Source organism: Acanthochromis polyacanthus, chromosome 1, assembly GCF_021347895.1.
Source record: "Acanthochromis polyacanthus isolate Apoly-LR-REF ecotype Palm Island chromosome 1, KAUST_Apoly_ChrSc, whole genome shotgun sequence".
Lineage (NCBI taxonomy): Eukaryota > Metazoa > Chordata > Actinopteri > Pomacentridae > Acanthochromis > Acanthochromis polyacanthus.
The window spans coordinates 28,287,776-28,309,103 of record NC_067113.1 but is presented as its reverse complement, the minus strand read 5'-3'; the positions used below and the strand labels follow the sequence as shown (position 1 = coordinate 28,309,103).

General features: G+C 38.1%; 2 protein-coding genes across 2 annotated transcripts; both read right to left on the bottom strand.

The window, feature by feature from the left end:
- Positions 1–886: 886 nt before the first annotated feature.
- LOC110958907 (zinc transporter 2-like) lies at positions 887–9,530 on the bottom strand. Its single transcript, XM_022205616.2, has 8 exons — positions 9,169–9,530; positions 8,887–9,083; positions 7,545–7,691; positions 5,881–6,034; positions 5,593–5,797; positions 2,824–2,929; positions 2,618–2,752; positions 887–1,333 (listed from the first exon to the last, which is right to left on the bottom strand). Exons 1-8 carry the CDS (start codon positions 9,231–9,233, stop codon positions 1,200–1,202), a joined length of 1,143 nt encoding a protein of 380 aa, XP_022061308.1. The 5' UTR covers positions 9,234–9,530; the 3' UTR covers positions 887–1,199.
- Positions 9,531–9,674: 144 nt separating this feature from the next.
- Positions 9,675–17,085, bottom strand: dnajc5gb (DnaJ (Hsp40) homolog, subfamily C, member 5 gamma b). The gene is made up of 6 exons (XM_022205635.2): positions 16,905–17,085; positions 16,490–16,622; positions 14,410–14,623; positions 14,094–14,247; positions 12,947–13,012; positions 9,675–11,380 (listed from the first exon to the last, which is right to left on the bottom strand). Exons 2-6 carry the CDS (start codon positions 16,600–16,602, stop codon positions 11,292–11,294), a joined length of 636 nt encoding a protein of 211 aa, XP_022061327.1. The 5' UTR covers positions 16,603–16,622; positions 16,905–17,085; the 3' UTR covers positions 9,675–11,291.
- Between the last annotated feature and the right edge of the window lie 4,243 nt (positions 17,086–21,328).

Genomic DNA, 21,328 nt, shown 5'->3' with positions numbered 1-21,328 from the left:
CTTAGAAATATCTGCAATTCAGTGTTGACTGGTTCAAATTATAGTTGTAGACATCTCAAATGACATGACTGGTCTGGTTGATGCTGCTCGTGGATATCGAGCAAATTTAAACATCGTTAAGATTTAATGGCGGCTTCTGTGGTGGATAAGAGTTTAAATGTCAAAAATAGCGTTGTTCATTGGAGGCTTGTGGTTTAATTTACTGGTAGGTGGTAAAACTGGTTGCAGTTTGAGAAGCAAACGTACGACTTGTAATCACAGATATCTGCAGTTTCAGAGTTAAAAGTTTAATTCAGGATTTCTGTAATCACATTTTGACTTGGCAGATTTCCAGTTCCAGACCTCTAGAATGCCACAAACTTCATTAAGGACAATGCAGATATCCTAACCACATCTTATGACCAGAAGTCTGACTAGTCAGAGCTAAACTGGATTTACATCTAATTATAATTTAACTCTAATATCTGCAGTTCTCATTCCAGATGCCTGCTGAATTCTAGATATCTGGAATGAGAAAACTGACAATGTGGATATTTATAATGTTCTTCCTGAGTCGGTTGAATGTAATAACATTTACCTGCATCAGACTTAATCAATGTTAAAGCAGCTGGCTTTATAGTAGCTGCACTTCTGCAATCAAAACATGAACCAGAAACTCCAGAAAGTAGTCAGACCCCGTCACTTTTTTCACACTTTACTGTGTTGAAGGTTTCATTTTAAATCGATAAGCTGACTTTTTTTTCTCACATCAATCTACACTTAACTTGTAGGAACAAAGTGAAACCACATTTTTGGACATTTTTTCTAATTTATTAAAAATCTAAAGCTGAAATCTCTCCTTTACAAAAGCATTCAGATCATAGATTGTATAAGAAAGATGAGCCACCAGGTCTGAAAACCTTTAATAAATCCACACGAAAAATAAATAAAAACATGCTTTCTTGTTGTTATTTTGGGATATTAGGAGCAGATTAAACTAAGAATGCTAATTATATTTTAATTTAATAAAACTTGCAAAAAGTGACGGGGTCTGACTACTTCCTGAACATCCCCTGCAGTGTGAAGCTGTTAATTATCTGCTCCCACAACAGTCCTGCCGTAAAACGTTCGAGTCAGACGCGGTTTCACTGCAGCAACCGTTTTCTCGAGGAACTCTCTCCCTCATTTGTTTCTTTTCCAGTCATTAGTCTGGTCCGGACTCATCTCACAGCTTCAAGGCTGTCGGCAGCAATCCTGCATCGCTCCACTTGAATCGTGATGCTGGAAAAACCGAACTTGGATCTCAGCAGCTTTGTCGCCTTCCTGAGGATCACCTGGGAATCAGAATCTTCTTCTGCGGAAACAAACACAGGAAACATTTTTTTATCAGTGCTGAGGCTTCGACAACACGTCGCTTCTTTCACTTTTATTTTGTTTTTCCTCATTTTATCTTCAGCACAAGCAAAGATTTACCTGCTTGTATTTCCAGAAACTAAATAAGCCAAAACTCCAGAACAAAAATGGATATTTTGAGGACATATTAACAGTTTATTATGTATGTTGGTATTATAAATGTCATAGTTTTGACTCTGCTCTTATCCTAATTAATCTTACTGAGCTGGAAAACCTCTTTTGCAGACAAGAAACAAAAGAAAACAGATTACACCTGTGGAATAAAGCAACATTTACAGTCAGTAATTTGGAATAGCCTTGAATTCTGCCAGAAATATCAGACTGATCGATAAAAATTCCTTCAACTAGTTCTCATGTCTGCCTGTATTTAAGTCGATACGTCTTGCAATAATAATAGCTTAAGGAGCATTTCTGTAACTCCAAATTAATTTGTTGATCTAATAATTAGTTGAACAGTCCATCAGCAGTTTTTCTAGCATTTGTTAACTCTGAGCTTAAATTTTGTGTGTTTTGTGTCATGTTTAGACCAAAAAAAGGCATTTGGATGTGAGCAATCCTTAGATATTTTCCTACTTAAATTTAATAATTTGTTTATTTACCCATCTCCCCTGTGCTCTGTGTAAACACTGCCTGCAGTTCAGCTGAAAAATGTCTTAATTTTGCGATTTTTGGCCGCTCATTGCTTCTTAGTTGCATCGATGAGCACAGGACTTTAGTTCTTTTAACAGAATGTGGTTAACCTCTGGTAAATGTTTAAACGAGACATGTAAAATGAAGAGATTTCGTTGGAAAGTTGTGGATTTTAAGCCTGACTTTGGACTATTTTTCCCCCACAGAAAGGTGCAGCACAGATGAGTAGTTCAAGGGCTGTGGGAAAATTGAAGATCCAGTAACTCTTTTAGTCTTTTTACACTTTCTGGCTCTGATAAATTGTGGTGATTTAATTTTTTTTCTTAAAGATAATCGTTGGTTGCAGCCCTACAACGCTTCTCTGCCATATTACCACGACTTTGTGCAACGTTTTCTGTGCATTACTGACTTGAAATGCAGAAAAAAATGTAAGAAATTTGACCAAAACAAACAGGACAAAGGTAGGAGAGTGTGTCGCAGTTCATTTCTGAGTTCTTTCTGGGGGCTGTGAAGCTGCTAACTTAGCCTTTATTCTAACTTGAGCACCACTCCCTCTCCCCTCTGTGTATGTAGAGATTAGCCGTGTTGGTTTTACCTGCAGCCACGTGGACTGAAAGCAGAGACTGACTCATGTTGACGCTCCACATGTGCAAACCGTGAACGGCAGCGACTCCTCTCACAGACAGCAGCAGATCTTTGACAGCGCTGAAGCTCAGATCCTGAGGAGTTCCTGTACAGAACAAACAGATCACATAAAGTGGCTAAATTAAAGTTATAATGAAGGTGGAGGGACGCGTTTACCTTCCATCAGGATCCTGAAAACATCCTTCGTGACCGGAAATGTTGTCGCAACAACCAGAACCGAGAACAGGAACGTGCAAATCGGATCCGCAACTTTATATTCAGGCTGTGAGGAAGATGACAGATAAAATTAGAAGCAAAACCACACAGTTGAGATTATTACTGTACAAAAATGCTATTAGTTTAACTCCATGTTTTCACCTGGAGTCTGTTCTGTGTTCCTACATGTTTAAAAAATGCTGGAGCATACATGTAGAGTCGGGCTGTCAAACTCAACCCAATTTGATCTAAAGTGGGCCGGACCAGTAAAAATACAGCATAATAACCTATAAATAATGACATCTCCAAATTTTTCTTTTGTTTTAGTGCAAAAAAGTATGTCCTGAAAATGTTCACATTAGAGGAATTATCTTTCCACAAAACATGAACAACCTGAAATTTCTCAAGAAAAACAAGTTTAATTTCAACAACATTATTCCTCAGTTTGTCATTTACACATTACAACCTACAGATCACAGTTTATCTACAAAGGACACAACATTTAGTCATATCTGATGTAATGTTTTACTTTATGATCAAAATGACAAAAGTAAGACAAAAAACAAGACAACATTACAAAATTGAGACACAAAATGACAAAAATGAGACAAATAACACGGAACAAAGCAAACGAGGCAAAAAATTAGACAAAAAAGTTACAAAGCGACAAAATAATGGACAAACGAGACAAAAAATGACAAAACTGAGAAACAAAATGTCTAAAAAGTAGACAAACAACACAAGCGAGACAAAAAAAACAAAACGACAAAAACAACAAACAATGTGAAACACAAAATGACAAAAATAGGACAAAAAACACAAGTGAGACAAAAAGGAAACACAAAACGACAAAAACATGAGATAAACGGCAAAAATCTTGCAAAAAAACAAGACAAAAATTACACAAATGAGACACAAATGATCAAAACAACTTGTCATAGTCTAGAAATTATCTTAAATTTTTAGTTTTACAAATGAAGAGTTCATTTGCATAAACAGATAACTCCGTTTTGATAAAATTTTTTAGCAAACTTTTTTATTGTTTACTTGAGATAATATCAATCAAACTGAAGTTGAGTGGATTTGACTGAGTAGACAAATACAAAAATATAGAGAAACAAAATAGAGAAAAAATAAATTATTAGTGTTATTATTATTATTATTATCTCAAATAAACAATAAAAAAATGAGTTTTCTGAAAACGGAGTTACCTGTTTTTGCAAATGAACTCTCCAAATTTACAATTTGTTAAACTAATGTCTTCTCTGTCATTTCTACACTTTACAAAGTCGTCCGCATGTAGAGGCTTTTACTGTGGATTCAGTCTCTCCCGTTTGTGTTCATTTGTGTATTTAGAACTGAGCCTTTAGACAGTGAGCCTGAGGTGTGGCTCTCTGCTTCAGTCCTGTTTGTTTCCACAACATAAATCCTGACACAAGTCGTTACACAACAGAGTTAAGAGCTTCAGTAAAACGCAGCTTGACGACTTGTTTTGTTTGAAGATGTTTCATTTAAGAGGCTCCTTCAGAACTAAACTAAACGAGGGATTACTGTGATCCAGATAACTCAGAATCTACATCAGCATTTTCTAAAATAATTACCTAAAACACCTCAGCAGTGTAGTTTTTGTACTGAAACAGGGACTATTTTCAGTAGCGGATTGATACACATCTGCTGCTCTACTGAACATTTACAACAGCAGGATGATGTAAGAAAGTTACCAGATTCATGTTTCCACATAGCTAATGTAGTTTCTGCTGTTGGTGTCTATTTTAGCTCTCAAATATCAAAACATTTGCTGCATGTGCATCCCAAAAATGTCCACCAGAAAGTATATAGACAAGTTTATCTTTAAGCTGCAAAATGTTTTCATCTTGTACATTTATTGGCAATAATTAAAGCAATTTGTAAAGTTTTTTTTTTTGGCATTTTTCCCTCTTTTTTTTTTTTTTACAGGAGCAGTGGAGAGATGGGGCAAGGAGGAGACCTTATTGAAAATGTTTAATCCTATCTTTGACTGTGTACAGAAAATATAATGTCTGATAAATGTTTAGCAGATTTTTTTTAAAATTTGCAAATATCAAAAGTGGTATCTGCCCTAAAATGTGTGTTATTGCAGGGTTTTATTCCTCATTGCATCAGTGAAACAACAACAGTTTTCTGCTTTTTATTCTGTTGTGTTTAAGTTAAAGCATATCAGCGTTTTTTATTAACAGTTCAGTTTCAACCTCAGAAAACAGTCGTCTGAATTTGAGTTTTCAACCTGAGAGTTAGATTTATCAACAGAACTGGTTTGTTTATTTAGTGTTTTTTTATTTCTATGCAGGACTCGTCAGTTTCTTATTGTAACCTCAGGAAACGGAGCAGCATTTAATGAAAAAAGAGTCATACAACTGTTAAATATTTGGCTTTTGGTTGTGTGGAAGTGGTTATGAGATGGGAGGAACGATGGATTTAAATAAATATCAGCAGGTTGTGGATGTAAATGTGCAGTCAGTCAAGAAAAAGTGAAGATGAAAAGAGGCTGACTTCTATAGCTGGACAAAGAACTGCTAGCTGATGGAGTCGGGGTGCAAGAAAGACTAAAATCTGTCAAAACATGAAGCAATCTGCAAGAAAGAGCAGCTGAGATTAATTAATCAGGAGCAGAAAGGCTCAAAGCTGCACAACTGTAGACTCCGAATCTTGTTTCTTGTGATTTTGAAGTGTTTTTTTTTTTTAGCTGCTCACCCAGAAGTGGATGATGGTGGCAGCCAGCAGGACGCCGACGCTCTGCAGCAGATCTCCCACCACGTGGATGAAAGCCGCCTTCACGCTCGCGTTCCCATGACTATGACTGTGACCGTGATGCTGTTTGTCTTTGTGCGTCTGGCCGGTGGGAAGCCCGTGGCTGTGGCCGTGTGGGGCGCCGGACTGATGCAGGATCAGGACCATCCTGAGTAAAACAGGCTATTTTTAGAAGAGCAGCTCATCTAGAACTAACAGAGATGATAGTGAAAGTGAGCTCGGCGCACTCACAGGACGTTGACCCCGACAGCACAGCCTGAAGTTACGAGCATGATCTGACTGTTGATCTCGTAGTCTCCATCAGTGATCCTCTGGACGGCCGATAAGACCAGGACCACCGTCACAGCCCAGATGGACACGATGGACAGCAGCATGCCCAGAATCTCTGTGGAAAACAACAACTGAGAGTCATAGAAGAAGCAGAAAACATTTACAGTCAAGCCTGAAGTTATTCATACCCCTAGCAAATTTGGGCTTAAAGTTACTTTTAAATGTAAATAAAAGCTGAGAAATTATTTTTTCCACAATGATGTACACTTTTGTACATCATCTTATTATCTTTTGGGAAACACCTTTGTCACTTCTGATCAAAAAAAAAAAACTTGCCGGTTGAATAAAAGTAACTTAAAGTCAAAATTTGCTAGGGGTGTGAATAATTTCAGGCTTGGCTCCATATGAAACAATGCTCTAAATACTGATTAAACCAAAACAAAAATAATTACGTACAAAGAAAGGTGCTGCAAAATGAACCTGAAAGTGGACACAATCTGCTTTAAAATGAAACTTTTGAGCCTCTTTTCAGCAAAGTGTCACATCTCTTTTAAATTTTTTAGCTCAAAATACCACAAAGATGTTTTATTTTGCCATAATTGTACATGTCTTAATGCAATAGTTTTTGTCTTTTTCTAAGCAGGCCGTATCTGTCTGGAGCTTTAAATTAAGCTGAGCTGCTGCTGGCCCCGCCCCCTTCAGGAAGGAAACTCTCTCTGTATCTTTGATTGACAGGTGGAGCAAACAGTTGACCACATGGCAGCAAACAGACACCAGTGAGTGTGTGAGGCCAGGACATGGAAATATCTCAGAATTTTGAACTTGTGTGCAGTGAGTTTGTCAGACAGCGTTGTGATTATAAAATCAGTAGTTTAGCTGTCGGCAGTTTGGAAAATGGCTGTGAAGTAGTTGCTAGTTATCATGTCGTCTTAACTAGCTGCATTTCAGTCACTGTTTCATACTAATTCCATGGTTTGACAAAAGAAACTGAAAAATATGTAAAGAGTGCAGCTTTATTGTGAATTTGGCTGTAATAAAATACAGTTTATGTGAGCAGAGAGCAGGAGAGAAGCTAATAGATGCTGGCTTGCACTGAAGCTCAATTAGCTATACGGTTCTTGTTTATTGGTTTTAAACTTGTCTTAAAGTTTCCATCATCTCTGAATGTGCTCCATGTTTTCCACAGATCTCTGACCTGCGAGCACACGATCAAAGCTAATGCTAATATTAGCCGCATTAGCCGCACAACATGCTAACATGAAGGATTTAGCTATTGTTCTGCTATTGTTGCCATCAATAATGAAGATAATTCACTGGATCTTCAGTGTCTCCGATGCTGGGAGTGCATGAAGACTGTTCTGTTCACTCTTGCAGCCAACAGCAGAACATTTGGTGAGCTTTGCTTGTTGTTGAGACATTTTAGAGTTAGCAAAAGCAGCTCTAGAAAGAATCTATGCACCAGAAATCAGCTTAAACAGCTAAAATGCAAAAATAATAACATGCTAAAATCTGTTTCAAAGCTGTAGGAATCATTTTTTTACTTTTTAACATTAAACAGTACCAATTTGGGATGCTTAAAAGTATGAATACAATCAACTTTTTCTGTTTTGTGACTTTTTCCCCACCTGCCCGATGCCACCCAAAGGTCATATTTTGTGTCTGAGGCCTGGATGAGACCCACAGAGAGAAGATGCTGACCACGATGCTGCCGAAGTCGGTCAGAAGATGAGCTGCGTCCGTCATGATGGCCAGACTGTGAGCAGCGTATCCACCTGCAGAGGAGAAAACAGCTGGAGGTAAGGAAGAAGCTCTGCAGAAACGAGGAAATACTTACCAAGCAGAGGAAGCTTGTAATGTGACAAATAAAGACCAGGACGACTAGTTTGTATCGCTCAATGTGCTTTACAGGAATTCATTTGTAAATCTCACTTGTTTAAAAAAAAAAAGCTCTCTGTATTTTAAACTTCACATTTGGCAGGTTGTGAAAAGGCTGGTTTTATGTTCATCAATTTAACACTCTTTGAGTCTTTTCAAACTAAAAAATTACACCAGTTATCAGTCAGTAATGGTAAAAAAAAAGAAGCTGCCTGATTCTTGCTATTCTGTTGTGAAAGTGATCCAAATTAAAGCTCAAAGTGTAAATATTTCATTAATATCACTTTACGTGTAAAAAAAATCACCAAAAATTAACCATTCACGCCCACTACATTCTGTGCAAAACTAATAATTCTGCATATTTTTGGGCAACAGTGAAGATTTCAATGATTTATCTGCAACCAACACTCGCATGACAAAAATTCAGGGACTGTTTTCATCTTTCGAACTGTCCTTAGATGACATATTTTACCAAAATCTCTTTAATCTACATATTATTTAAAAATTTGCCAAAAATAAAATATTGGCTCAAACCAAATTCTGGAAAAAACTAAAAATTCTGCCCGCTTTGACGCAACTGTGAAGCCTTTGGTGACTCAGCTGTGATCAAGAGTCATGTGACAAAAAAAAATGAGATTTTTCAGCTGAACTGCAGGCGGTGTTCACACAGAGCAGAGAGGAAACGAGTACAGAAACAAATTCAAAGTGGAAATTATTAATAGCATGTGGAGCCACCGTTGTATTTTCTAGTAGTTGTAACATCTGTGAGTGCTTGGAAAATGTGAGATGTGGCGATTTGAAGTTTTTAAAATTTATCATTTGTAGCATTAGAAGTGTGTCACACTGCACAAAACATATTTTTGAGTTCTCTCTAGTTGTTGTTTGTTGCGTTGTTTCCACAGAGGTGCAGAACTTTATATTGCTGTGAAAAATGAGCCCACAGTGACAGGAGCAAAAAAAAAACAAACAGGAGGGTTAATGTTGCTGACAGCTCACAGACACAAATTAACAAGAAACTCAGGATATAAAAACCTGATTCTTTAAAAAAAAAAGTAAATACATTCAAGGCAGGACATCAGCGTTTGATCGTACCAATCAGCTCTCCGGTCATGAACACGAGGCTGACAGCGCAGGCGACGTAGAGTTTCTTTCTGGCCGAATGTCTCGTCTGACTTTCAGACGTCGCAGTCGTCTCCTCACAAAACCAGCCAGACTCCCACAAGCCGTCCACACTGGAGCTTTCCTCACTGAACTCCGAGTCTGAATATTTTTCTTCTGGGGGACTCGTCCTGACAGACGGCAGAAAATCAGACATGTAAAAACCAAATGTGCCGAATTTAAGTTCTCAGGAGTGTAAAAAGGTGAAAGCGTTACCATATTAGATGCTCCAAGTGAGTCTCAATCAGCTGCTGCCTCTCTGAATCTGTTGAGAGCTCCATGTCTTTAAGCGACCGCACGTTAGAGACTCACTGATTATTAGGTTTAGCTGGAGTTAAAGTGAAGCTTGACAACTTACCACCTGCTCGAAAACACACAAGTTATCTGTCAGGGGTGGAGCGCTGCAGGAGCCAATGGTTACTGAGCAAAGAGGCGACGTGAAAGCACAACTCCGAGACATTTTCCAGCATAATTCAAATTTATTAACATTCATTTTGCAGGAATTTTAAAATGTGCAAAGTTTACAAGCAGGGAAAAGTGGAAAGAGTAGAAAAATATGTGGGAATGTTGACATGATCGAAGTAAATATACAATTTTCTTACAAACTTGGAGCAAAAAAATAAAGAAAAATATCCCACTACAATATATTCAGGCACTTTTGTGAAGTTTGTCAAGCATGATTTGTGGCACATAAGTGTACGAATGGACTTTTAAATACACTAAACACGAGGATTGTCCTGAAGCATGCGTCAGACTGTCACTCCTCTTGAAAGGAAAATAGAAAAATATATTATAAACACATGAATAAAGATGGTATAATTTAAGGCTTTATCTTAATATACACTCAATTCATCATAAAACCTCTAATCAAAAATATAGCTCAGAATTTACACAATAATAATAATAATCCCAAACACCACAGAGAAAATATTGTCTTGATGCTTCTGATAAAACAGGAAAACCAGAAAAAAATGGCAATAAATCTGAAAAATGAAGCATTAAAACACGTTGGCTTTAGTATCAAGTGCAGACAAAGTTCTGACCGTTTGTGCCGTCGTCATCAGTACCGTGTGTGTTTTGACTTCTGTGCAGCGACTCAACCAACAGCAGCAAAACTTTCTTCTAAAGACTCGCAGAAAATTGGTTTAACCCGCGTCGGTGTCTGGATGCAGTGAGCTTAGCTTAGCATAAAGGCTGGAAGCTAATGAGCAGATATCTCCTTTGTTTAATCACAAACGGGTCAAAAAGAGAGATGAAACTATCTTGCAGATTAGAGTCCAGAAAGTCAGAGAGGCTAGCTGCTCCCTCGTTTCCACTCTTAATGCTAAGCTATGCTAACCACCTCCAGAAATACGACACACGACAAACATTACCATTAAATGAGGACTTTAGGATACGTCAAGCTTGCTTTTTCCTCCTAAGCTAATCACTTCTAATGCTGCGCTCATGGCCCATCGTAAATATCTGTACGCAACAGTTTCATATTTCTAAACACTGCCTTGATTATGAGCCTGAACTTATGGCATTTAAACATCTGGACGTCTCACATCCTGTCCATTAACATGCGCTTTACTGCAGCAGTTGTTTTGCGATTATGGCTCAGTTTGACGGCACTAACATGGGGATTTTTTTTCATCCTCTGTAAAGTTGTGGCGATAAAGCACAGACAATGTCATCAACAAACTCTCAGAATGAAGGGGTTTGAGCGTTTTTCCTTAAAAGCATCACAATATTCATCGTCTCTGATGTATTTCCAAGCTGTCAGTTAAATGTGCAACAATGTTCAAACGTTTGTTTAATCTTAAAGAATCTCCACAGAGGTCCACTATGTCAGGAAGCCCTTTGTTTCACCACTTTGTGGTCTCTGTGCGCTGTGACTGACCTGAAAACCTGAATCGGTCTGTAAATAAAACATTTCTGAACTTTGGGTCGAGGCGTTCTCAAACCATCGTGGCATTTTTAGAATATTAAATATAAACTTGTGAATATAAAGTGCACTAAACGTTAATCGGGAGCTCACCAGAGGCTTTGGTCTGCATGTGATTCATCTCATCCCAAAGTTCAGAAATAAAAGGATTAAACGATAAATATGAAACCATTAGTTTAATAATAATAATAATTAAAACTATGGCACAATCACATCGCTGATTGATTCATGTAAACAGATAAGCCTCTGAGATGAAAATATTTTCTGCACATCAGACACAAACTGCATTTATACTCGGCACAGACGCTGGTGATGATAACCTGGTTTTAAGCTGCAGTCCAGAACCCGAAGCCGTCCAGATTTACACGACTCAGTCACCAGCTCGCTTCTTTCTTCCTGTGTCTATTTATTCCTACTCCTTCCAGGGCATCTGGATGGCTCCGTGCTCCGTGGTGCCGTTGGACGCTTGAGGCTGAGTCACGATCGGGTCGCTTTCACGTGCTGAAGGTAAAGAAAAACAGTTTAATTTGTCCATATGGTGCTTTCTCTTCATATATATAATGAGCAAAATTTGCAGTCGTCCTCATGGCTGATTATGTTCACACTGAAGCTGCAGCACACAAATGACAGAATCAGAATTAATATTTCAAATATGAGAACGACACGGAGGAGCGTTGGAGCGATTTTAAGGCAGGAAGGGATTATTATTAAGGAAGAAAAAACTTTTAGATATCTAGTTTTGATTCTGAGACATGAGATTTTAGGGGTTTAATGAGCAAACAACAAAAGATACTTTAACCCTCGTGTCGTCCTGCGGGTCAAAACTGACTCGTTTTAAGGTTTGAAAATGTGGGGGGAAAAAATTACAGTGAAAATTCTGATGTCCACATTTTTGGGAAATCTTTGAACATTTTTTTGGTGGAAAAAAACAAATGTTAAAAACATGAAGTTTTACTGATATATATGTAATCACTTTAGATATTTTTAGGCTTTTTAAAAAATTGTTTCTTAAGAACATTCACATAAAAATCAACCAAAATCCAGCGAAATTCGCTGGATATTTTTAGGATTTTTTTGGAAGATTTTCACTAATTTGTTGAAAATATTTACAAGAATTTTCTTGCCAAATTTGGGGGAATTTTTTTAAAATAAAACTTTTAAGAAATTATTGGAATTTTCTTCCTGACTGTTATGCAAATTTTCAGAAATTTGGGGAATTTTTTTGCTGAATTTTTGGATTTTTTTTCAGACAAGGAAACAATATTTTTTGATGCCCGTAAATGACGACAACAGGAGGGTTAAAGGAGGACAGGAGGGATAGCTACAGTGAAAGGGAAGAAATCCTACTGTCAGTGCCATCTTATATTAAAAAGTTAACAAATACACAGTTTATCTTGCAGCTCCGGCCAAACTGGTGGTTTTTAAAGGACGGCTACTAAGGCAGAGATGAAATTCTACAGTTATTGTTAGCGCCACTTCTTTTATTTTGCTAATTCTGGGATAAAATTCACACATAAATGGACAGCATTTACTGTACTTCACCATGTTAACAAGCAGGGGTAATATTATCCATGTTCACCTTTGTAGTCATTGTCTTTGACCTGATGATGGCGCTAAATAGCAACTTAAGGGATCCCTAAATGTATAACAATGAGGCAAATATTAAAATCTGGACTACTTTTAATGTCAGTCCAGTAGTTGTTGAGATATTTCTTCCATGGAGGTTTAGAACTAAATATTGAAATAAAAAATGAGCCCACAGTGGGTTAACTGTACCAAAACGCGTCCAAAAACTGCTCTGGGTTCAGAAGGCTAAAGTATATGGAACACAGATCATAAAATACATCACCCCCTGCGATTTTTCTGCATTCTTTAACCCGTGTATTGAGGTATAGTTATACTGAAATGTTGTTAGTGTGTTATTTCACAAGAACACAGTCCACAGCTGCAGTGTTAGAAGCTGCTAAAACATGTCAAAAAAAATAAAACTGCCCCAAGATTTGAAGCAGCACAAAGCGGCAGCGAGCTGAGGATGGTGGACGTTACCTGAAGAGAGGAGAGCGTTACCTGTAGTATTAGCAGCACTAGAAGAGTCACCAGAGCTGGGCTGAATAACTATTACATGGTCTCCAGCTGGAAAACACAATTCAACACTGAGAAAACCCACACTGCTTCCTAACAAAACTGCTTGAAATGTATAAATCAGACAGCCTTTAGAGCTTAAATGTGAGGGAATACAGAAATTTAAAGGAATGGTTTGATATTTTCTTGCACAGCACAGTAAATATGCTGCTGCAAGCGGCTTAGCTTAGCATTAAGACTCAAACAGAAAGCCTGCCTCTGTCTAAAGTCAACAAACTCTGTCTACCAGCAGCAGCAGACACACAAACGTGGCTTTAGAACAGAGCCAGACTTGCTGTTTTCTCTTATTTCTAGTCTTTATGCTAAGCTAAGCTAACCGCCTGCTAACTCCAACTGCATATTTACTGAAAACAAAATATCAAAGTATTCCTTAAATCGCTTTTACAGTTTAGAGCTTTCAAACTGTTTTAACATGTTTTAAATCTATTATATGGTGAATATCAAACTGAAATATACCATAAATAAAATAACATCTCAACATCTGTCAGAAAATCACAATTCCTCAAATTGTAAAGCCAATTTCAAGTGTAGTGTTAAGCTGCTAGATTTTTACTAAAATGTACAAATGCTTGCATACTTTCTGGTAACCTGTCAGACACAAGGCTGTCCTTAAAACATGTCCTGATTTACCGACTATTTCACTCTAAATGGGACTATTATTTACGTTATGATGTGTTTACAGTCTTGAAGCTGCCAATTGAATCCATAAACTCATGAGGAAAATGTTTACTGAGATAATAAATCAAGTGAGAATTTGGCTCATTTTCTTATAGACTTCTATAAGAAAAAATATAGACTTCTTTTGGCAACCAGGAGGCTCCCTCTGCTGGCCATTAGAAAGAATGCAGATTTAAGGGATTTTATATTTCAGACCCAGAGGCTACATCCAGCTTTTATACACAGTCTATGGTGTATGTGGAGGAGTTAAATTTACATCCACAAGGGGTCAGATTACATTCTAATCATTGTTCAGTCTTAACTTCTCAATGCAACCTGATAACCAACAACTGCACAATGTACTGTGATTTTCTGGACATTTTGCAGAAGATAGCTTCCCTCTAAAGCCCCTTACCTGCTTCCTGTTCTCTGATTTGTGCCTCCAGGTCTTCAGGGTCCATGTAGACAAAATGTTCCTCTTCTTCTTCGGCTTTGCATTTCCCACAGCAGAAGCAGCAACAGCAGAAACAGCAGCAGCAGGTGATAATACCGCAGCACACCAGAAGACCCTGCAGGAAATCAATGTCAGTATATAGGACAGTTTTTTGACACAATTTAATACAAATTCAAATCCACGACTGAACCCACTTACATTACTACACAGCTAAAACACGCTTGTGTGAAGATATTTACTTGTTTGCAGGTTTGAGACAACATCCCATGCCTCTTACCTTGAACCAGCACTTGGACATGAGGAAATAATATTTGACACTTTCGTCCCCAAACTGCTCGGCCACGTAGAGACCCATGGAGCCGTATTCGTCGTAGATTTTGCGCTTGTTCTCATCGTTGAGGATGGCGTTGGCGTTGTTGATCTCTTTGAATTTCTCAGCCGCTTCAGGGTTGTCTGGGTTCTTATCAGGGTGATGCCTTAATGCCAGTTTTCTGGGGGGGGGGGGAAGTTAGAATTCAGGTTCTTTTTTGTTTTCCAAATAGTACGTGATTATCTCAATCATTTGATCAACTAAATGCACTTGAATTTAGATTATTTGGCCTTTGAGGAGCTGGTATACTAAATCAGAAGTGTTTGTTAGATGGTCAGGTCGTTTTAGAAACCCTATTCCCTGGACTTAGCAATCTGACAGCCACGCCTACTTTACTCTGTTTGATTGGACAACTGTGTAGAATCTGAAAGCACAGGAAATCTGAACTTCTCTCTGTAGTTTACTTGTTTATTGACTTTTTAAAGCATCACCTGCTAACTGTAAAATGTCTCAGCCAAGGGCAAAGTACACCGAATGTTCTGCTGCTGGTTGCGAGGGTGAACAGCCTGAGGATTGAACATCTAGAAGATTACTTTTATTTTTAATGGCAATGTCACCACAACAACAGAAGAATCCTTAGTTTTAGCATGTTGTTCTGCTAAAATGGCACACGTTACAACTTACTTTGACCATATGCCCACACGTCAGACCATGAGGAGTTTGAAATAGTGACTTGATTGCAGCCCATTGAAATTACATGTTAACCAGCAATCACTTAATGGTCACTTCCCAATTTGCAGCCCTTTAACTACTGATCATAAAACCGTAACTCACCAAACACATAAGTTAAATTGGCAATTTTTTTTTATTCAATTTTATTTATATAGCGTCAATTACAGTCAAATTGTCTCAAGACGCTTTACAGAACCCATATGCCTGACCCCCAGAGCAAGCCCAAAGGCGACAGTGGCAAGGAAAACACCCTTTTAACAGGGTCAAATGATCCTTCAGAGAGGAAGTCAGAGTTGATAGGAAGTCCTGGTCTTCCACACTCATTCACATTAACATCTGCTGCCTCATAATTAACTATTTTGTTCTGCGCTAGAGAGAGTCTTCTTCCTGAAGTGAGCACCACACTACGTTTCTGCTGTAGAGGAACAAAACGCTCTGGCTTGTTTGTATTTCTCTAAAGTAACCCCAGTCATGGTGGGCGGAGCTAAGAAAGGATGAAACGCTTTGTTGTGACACAAAAGAGCGAAGGCTGATAATCTTGTACTGGAACATTTGCAAGCATGGAGACCAGCACTGTGATTGAAATTGATAACTGCCTGACTTCTTGATCCAAATCTTCAGCAGAACTTATAGTTTCAGTTTCCATTTCTGTGTGGTAAGTTGCTGCCCGAAGCTTGTTGTTGTTGATGTTGCATGGTATTGAGATAACCAGAAAATGCAGACATAAACCCACCACTTACATCCTTTGTAACAGACTACAGTGAAATAAATAAACCACCTTTAATCTATTTTGAGGTGAAAAACTGTAGGACACACTGTGGGGACATGTGAGACATTGATTAATTCATAAATTTCACAATATGTGACCTTTAAAGGGGAACTTGTCAACATTTATCCTTCAGTGCTTGTAATGTGTAACCAATCAGAGATAATGTTGTGGGCAGGGCAATCTTTTGATTACAGATACAGAGAGGCGGCTGCATCAGGACCAAAATAGCACATGTTTAAACTAATTTACTTTGTAGGGGAACACCGTTTTAAAAAAAAAATAATGATACCAATAATCTGAAAAACGCTGAATACTGGATCTGCCTAACTTACCACTCAGTCCAACCCTGGTGCAAAGATATTCATATTCACAGTAATAGTAAGTAATTAAGCATTTACTCAGACAGGGTGCAGATTCTAGTGGTTCTTAGACTGAAGAAATTGAGATCAAATTGTTTGATATCACAAATGGGGTTTCATATAAGCTGTGAGGATTATGTGTCACTTTTTTTGAATAAATACATGGGAAAATCTTATTACAACACACCTGTATGCCTTTTTTATTTCCTCGGGAGATGCTCCTTTCTCCAGGCCCAGGATCTTGTACAAACTGTCTCCTGCTCTTGACAGCCTCCTCTGAGCTCTGTCTTGATCCTCCATATTTCATGTGTCTGTGGCGGCTGTCAAACACAAACCATGAAGACTACAAATCATTTCCTGGTACATACAGTGCGGACTGACTAAAGGAATGACTGTAATGGCTCAGAAGTACAATAAGTAAGCAAATAAAACAGAATAAATAAAGTTAAGAATGCTGGAAGTCGTGACAAAACTGGTATTATTACACCACATTGGTTTAAGCTGGTTAAGACGCAGCTCCACGTTTAACTCGTTAAAGCCTGCGGGGTTAACGTTTGTCAACCCACGGGAGCAACTTTAGCACAAAGTTGAAACTTACTTACCGGACAAATAAATATAGTCGTTTTCCGTCGAATCATAGAATCCGAAAATTCTCCGGTGACTGTCTTAGTTTATTCCATTTAGAGAAAGTGTCACACGGTTTCCTAATTTTGTGTTTATCTCCCCATGACCCGGAGAGAAGCTCAGAGTTCAGAGCCGCTACAGTGGACCCGGAAGTGCGCGGCAGCTAAGGATCATGGGTAAAAATAAAAATAATAATAAATTAATTAATAAAAAATAAAAGAAGCGAACGAAAAGTGGAAAAAAACAGAGTTAAACATGATAAAATGTCGAAATGCTTATGTCTTTATGTGGAATTTTTAAATGTTAAAATTATTGCATTGCTAATTTCATTACAAATGGGTCTGTTTTAATTCGTGTATTTTTTCTGGCGATTCGATTTTCCGTTCTGAAACGGGAAAAACGAGTGGTTATTTGATTTGCATTTGAAAATACGAAAAATAAAATTGAAATACAAGGCGTTTTTCCTTTTCATGATCAAAAATGGATATGTGAAATTGTAAAAATGCTTTGATTTTCATTTTATATTTACAGTAACAAAAAAAAAAATCAAATCAGCAAGAGGCAGAAACAAAAAAAGGTCATTTTTTTTCATTGTCTGAGACCGGAAATGGCCATCAGCAAGTGTGGAGCCAAACAGAGTACTGTGCATAGACTATATATTTTTTCCCGTTAGTTTTCATGGTCAAAATGAGAGATCAGGTACCCGATCTTAAAATAAATCAATACTGAATTTTATACAGACCGTTAAAATTTTGCAAGTCAGAGGGCGGGGCTACTTGATTTACAGTCCGGTCTGGAATGATTGACAGGTCCTATGGAGGAGGCACCCGAGACTCTGCTCTCCTGATTTGGATTAACCCAGAGCCTTAGGGCTCTGGATTAACCCTTTAAGCTGCAGTCAATTCCAGCCATTTTCAGTACAAAAAATCGCTAATATTCTATTTTTAAATTTAAAAAATGACGAAAAATACAGGGAATATTGGACGCGCATCGCGAGGTGCATTTCCTTGAAAACGACCGATTCGTGGATTTTATACCGACTTCAGGACATGTTTTGGACAAAATAGTTTACTGGCTTGTGTCGTCTGGATGTAAAAGGTTGGATTATGGCCGTTTTTTGTGGAATATTTTCATTTGTGTGTAATAATGAACCCGGAAATGTGAGTCGCGCTGTGTGCGTTGAAGCCGTGTATAGAGAACGGATGGATGGATATTCGTTTTTGTCGGACAAATGTGTTTTTCTCACCCGCTGTGGTAATCACATCTGAAAGTGGTTTATACCGGCGGATTCATGAGAATCTAAGCTTTCCATCGGCGTATAGTGTTTGAATAATCGCGTTTGCAGCCGTCGGACATTCTTGAAATTCCTATGCAAATTAGTAAGTGTACCGCCGGCGGTACACTAAAGTTTAAGGGGATTAATTGTGATAGAATAATTGTTGGTTTATTTATCAGTGGAGCAGCAGAACCTTTTCCACAGACAGTTTTTCTGCCCGTTGGCTCGTTTTAACCAGTTTTCTACCTTCGGCTGATTCTGCCAGCAGACACCGAAAGGACTCTGATTGTTCGGTACGTATTTATTTTCGTATCGGTGTCGTTTTTAATGCAGTTTATATGCTGCTTTAGTGTCAGATGTAATGTGTGCCATGCACTCCGGATGTTGGTGGAGTTTATTTCAGTATGTGTTGACCAGAGAAGAAAGTTAGCATCTGGTAAATATTAGTTTTAATGTTAGCGATGTAACCGAGCTAGCTGCTCAGTCATAGCCTGATTAAAGCTAACATAGCATTACGCTAACGATGTTTGTGTTGAGTTTCATACAAACAGCTGAAGTGTGTTGTGTAACTGTAATGTGGTATATTTAGTTAATAAAACTGTCAGTGGAGATGCTAGTTCACGTTAATGTAATGTTTAGAAAGCCTAAATGTGATTTAAACGCTAAGGTTAAGGCTCTGTGTTGTCAGTAGTCCTTAATATCTGCTGAGTCTCTGAAGTTAAACTGGAGAAAACAGTAAACTTACTCTCTAATCGTTAACATTGTTTAGTGACTGATTGACATGGAGTACATTTTAGTATAGATTAGAAAAATAACCTACCAGAATATGTCAAAAGTAATGATGAACACTACAGTTATTACATTTTAATTGCACCATAGATAAACTGGATAATAAAATCCTCTCCCCTAAAGCTAAAGTGATGACAGGCCTTTCTGTCTTTCAGAGCTTGGAAAATATATATGACAGAGGAAATCTTTCCAGGGTCACTTTAAAATGAACCTCTGCTGTTGTTGCTGATACTGTGATGTTTGTCTTCATCGCAGGTGTCTCGTGTTCACAGTGAGGATCTTCTGAGTGAAGCCAACAGAAGGAAAACCTCATCTGGTTGTGAAGAAGGAGACTGAGTGGATGACATCGTCAGTGAACCACTTCCTGTTTAGGTTTCACTTTCAGAAGGACAGACCAACTGTTTCAGCAGTTTATTATTTTCTGGTCTTAGTATTCACAGGTTCCATTTATCACCTTTAACTTCAATATTTTTTTATAATACATTGCTCAAAAAAAAAAAAAAAAACAGTCATAGTAATATGTCAATTAAAAAAGCCTATAGTATAGCGTGTCACCCAACAAACATAGTATAACATGTTGCTCTAAAACATCATAGAATGGCCTTTGGTGTAGAAAACATCCATAGTATGGCATGTCCAGAGACGGCAGGCGGGATGAGTCAATGGAGGTTGGGTGGACGAAGGCACAAAGCTGAGTATGTCTCTTAGAAAACATCATAGCATAGCCTTTGGTATGAAAAAAAGTCATCATATACATCATATATTGTACAAACAAGTCAACATACATACATTGTAGAATTGTAGTAATTGTGGGCTGACTGATTTACTGATTATCAGTATTTTATTTTTATTGATTTACAGTAATAAATCAATTTAAAAATGGCGCTACTTTGGCTCTGAACCTTTATCTACCTGTGGTCGCTCTTGTCTTCTGGAGTGATTTGATTGGTTATATGTCACAAATATAACTCCTTTAACTTAACATCTGTAAACAAAACAAAACCGTATCAACAAAGTTTTCTGTTAGAATTTGTGTTCTAAGTTTAACTCCAAGATTTTAAATACTTTAATTTACTGAAAATGAATATCTACTCCAAATGTCTCACTAATAATCATAATCAGCCTTAAAAAAAACAACAACAAAAAAAACACCCCCTCTATACTCAACCACACTTAGTACAGTCCGGTTCCCCCTTCTATAAATCTGCTTGGAATCTTCCACTTCCTGTTTGTCAAAGTGGCCTTCTACCTGGACAGGTTTTGTTGGAGCTCATGCAACAAACATTTTGGGTAACTGCACTTTAATATGGATGGATGACACTGAATTAGTCTGTTTTACAGCAACATGAGTGCAGTCAGTTGCACCGATTACCTTTGGGAAACCGGACATTGCTGCAAATTGCCGTTTAATGTTGGCCTGTTCACCCACAGTGTAAGGAAACCTGATATATTGACTGGTCATGTTTATAATGTCATCCAAAACAGCTGGCATTACTGCGCTGAGAGATGGTTGTGATATCCCAGACCTAAAGGACATCATGTAACTGTATATCAGACCCAGATAGGATTTAGACAACAAATGTAACCTCATATATTCTTCATATAAAACACATACCTGTCGGCCAATTCCTGCTGGAAGGAGCCGGTCGCCAGAAACCCCCGAGTCGTCAGCTCCTGTGTCTGTACCGGGATTGTGTGGTTTCGGCGGATGGGTCGGTCTAAGACAGGGCCCAGTTCAGCACATACATCCACGAGCACTGCTCTAGGGACTCTAAATCGGCTTATTAGCCAGTCATCATGGGCCAGGAAATCTCTGTGATCCCTGAAATCTCTCTCCATTCTTATCTACCATTTATGTGACTTCCAGCAGTGCCAGCACATCCATTGTGCCACATTACGCACGGCTGTCACCCGCTATTTATCCGCTTGATCAGCGATTGGACTGATTGTCACATGCCTTGTCCCGATTAGTAATCAATCAGTGCCATCCACAGCTCTATATCTTTTGAAGATGGAAGTTTGGTATATGAACATAGTTCTGCAAATACAGTCGTAGGCCGAATGGCGCACTATAGGAACATCTACAACAATGAGGGTTTATGATTATCCGGCTCTACAAGTCTAATATGCAGGGACAGCTGGTATAAATGGGCTAACAGGGCTAAGCCCTCCCAAGCAAACACAAAAAAGATGAGACAATTACTTTTTAATTAACTTACAACAGATTGTTTTAAGTTTAAGTGAAACCAAAGGTAGCAACAGCACCAATCAGTCAAAAGAAAAACATAGAATATCTCTAAATGGGCTTATTTTTTACAGCCCCAGCAGATACCGTCC

What these genes read in the sequence shown, in the direction of transcription:
- LOC110958907 (XM_022205616.2), bottom strand. Translation starts at nt 9,233, where the DNA reads ATGGAGCTCTCAACAGATTCAGAGAGGCAGCAGCTGATTGAGACTCAC. An exon ending in CCACCATCATCCACTTCTGG is followed by an intron (nt 2,930 to 5,592) that starts GTGAGCAGCTAA and finishes TCTTCCTCACAG; the next exon opens with CCTGAATATAAAGTTGCGGA. An exon ending in TTTCAGGATCCTGATGGAAG is followed by an intron (nt 2,753 to 2,823) that starts GTAAACGCGTCC and finishes TGTTCTGTACAG; the next exon opens with GAACTCCTCAGGATCTGAGC.
- dnajc5gb (XM_022205635.2), bottom strand. Translation starts at nt 16,602, where the DNA reads ATGGAGGATCAAGACAGAGCTCAGAGGAGGCTGTCAAGAGCAGGAGAC. An exon ending in AATCAGAGAACAGGAAGCAG is followed by an intron (nt 13,013 to 14,093) that starts GTAAGGGGCTTT and finishes TGTGTTTTCCAG; the next exon opens with CTGGAGACCATGTAATAGTT. An exon ending in TAGTGCTGCTAATACTACAG is followed by an intron (nt 11,381 to 12,946) that starts GTAACGCTCTCC and finishes CTTTACCTTCAG; the next exon opens with CACGTGAAAGCGACCCGATC.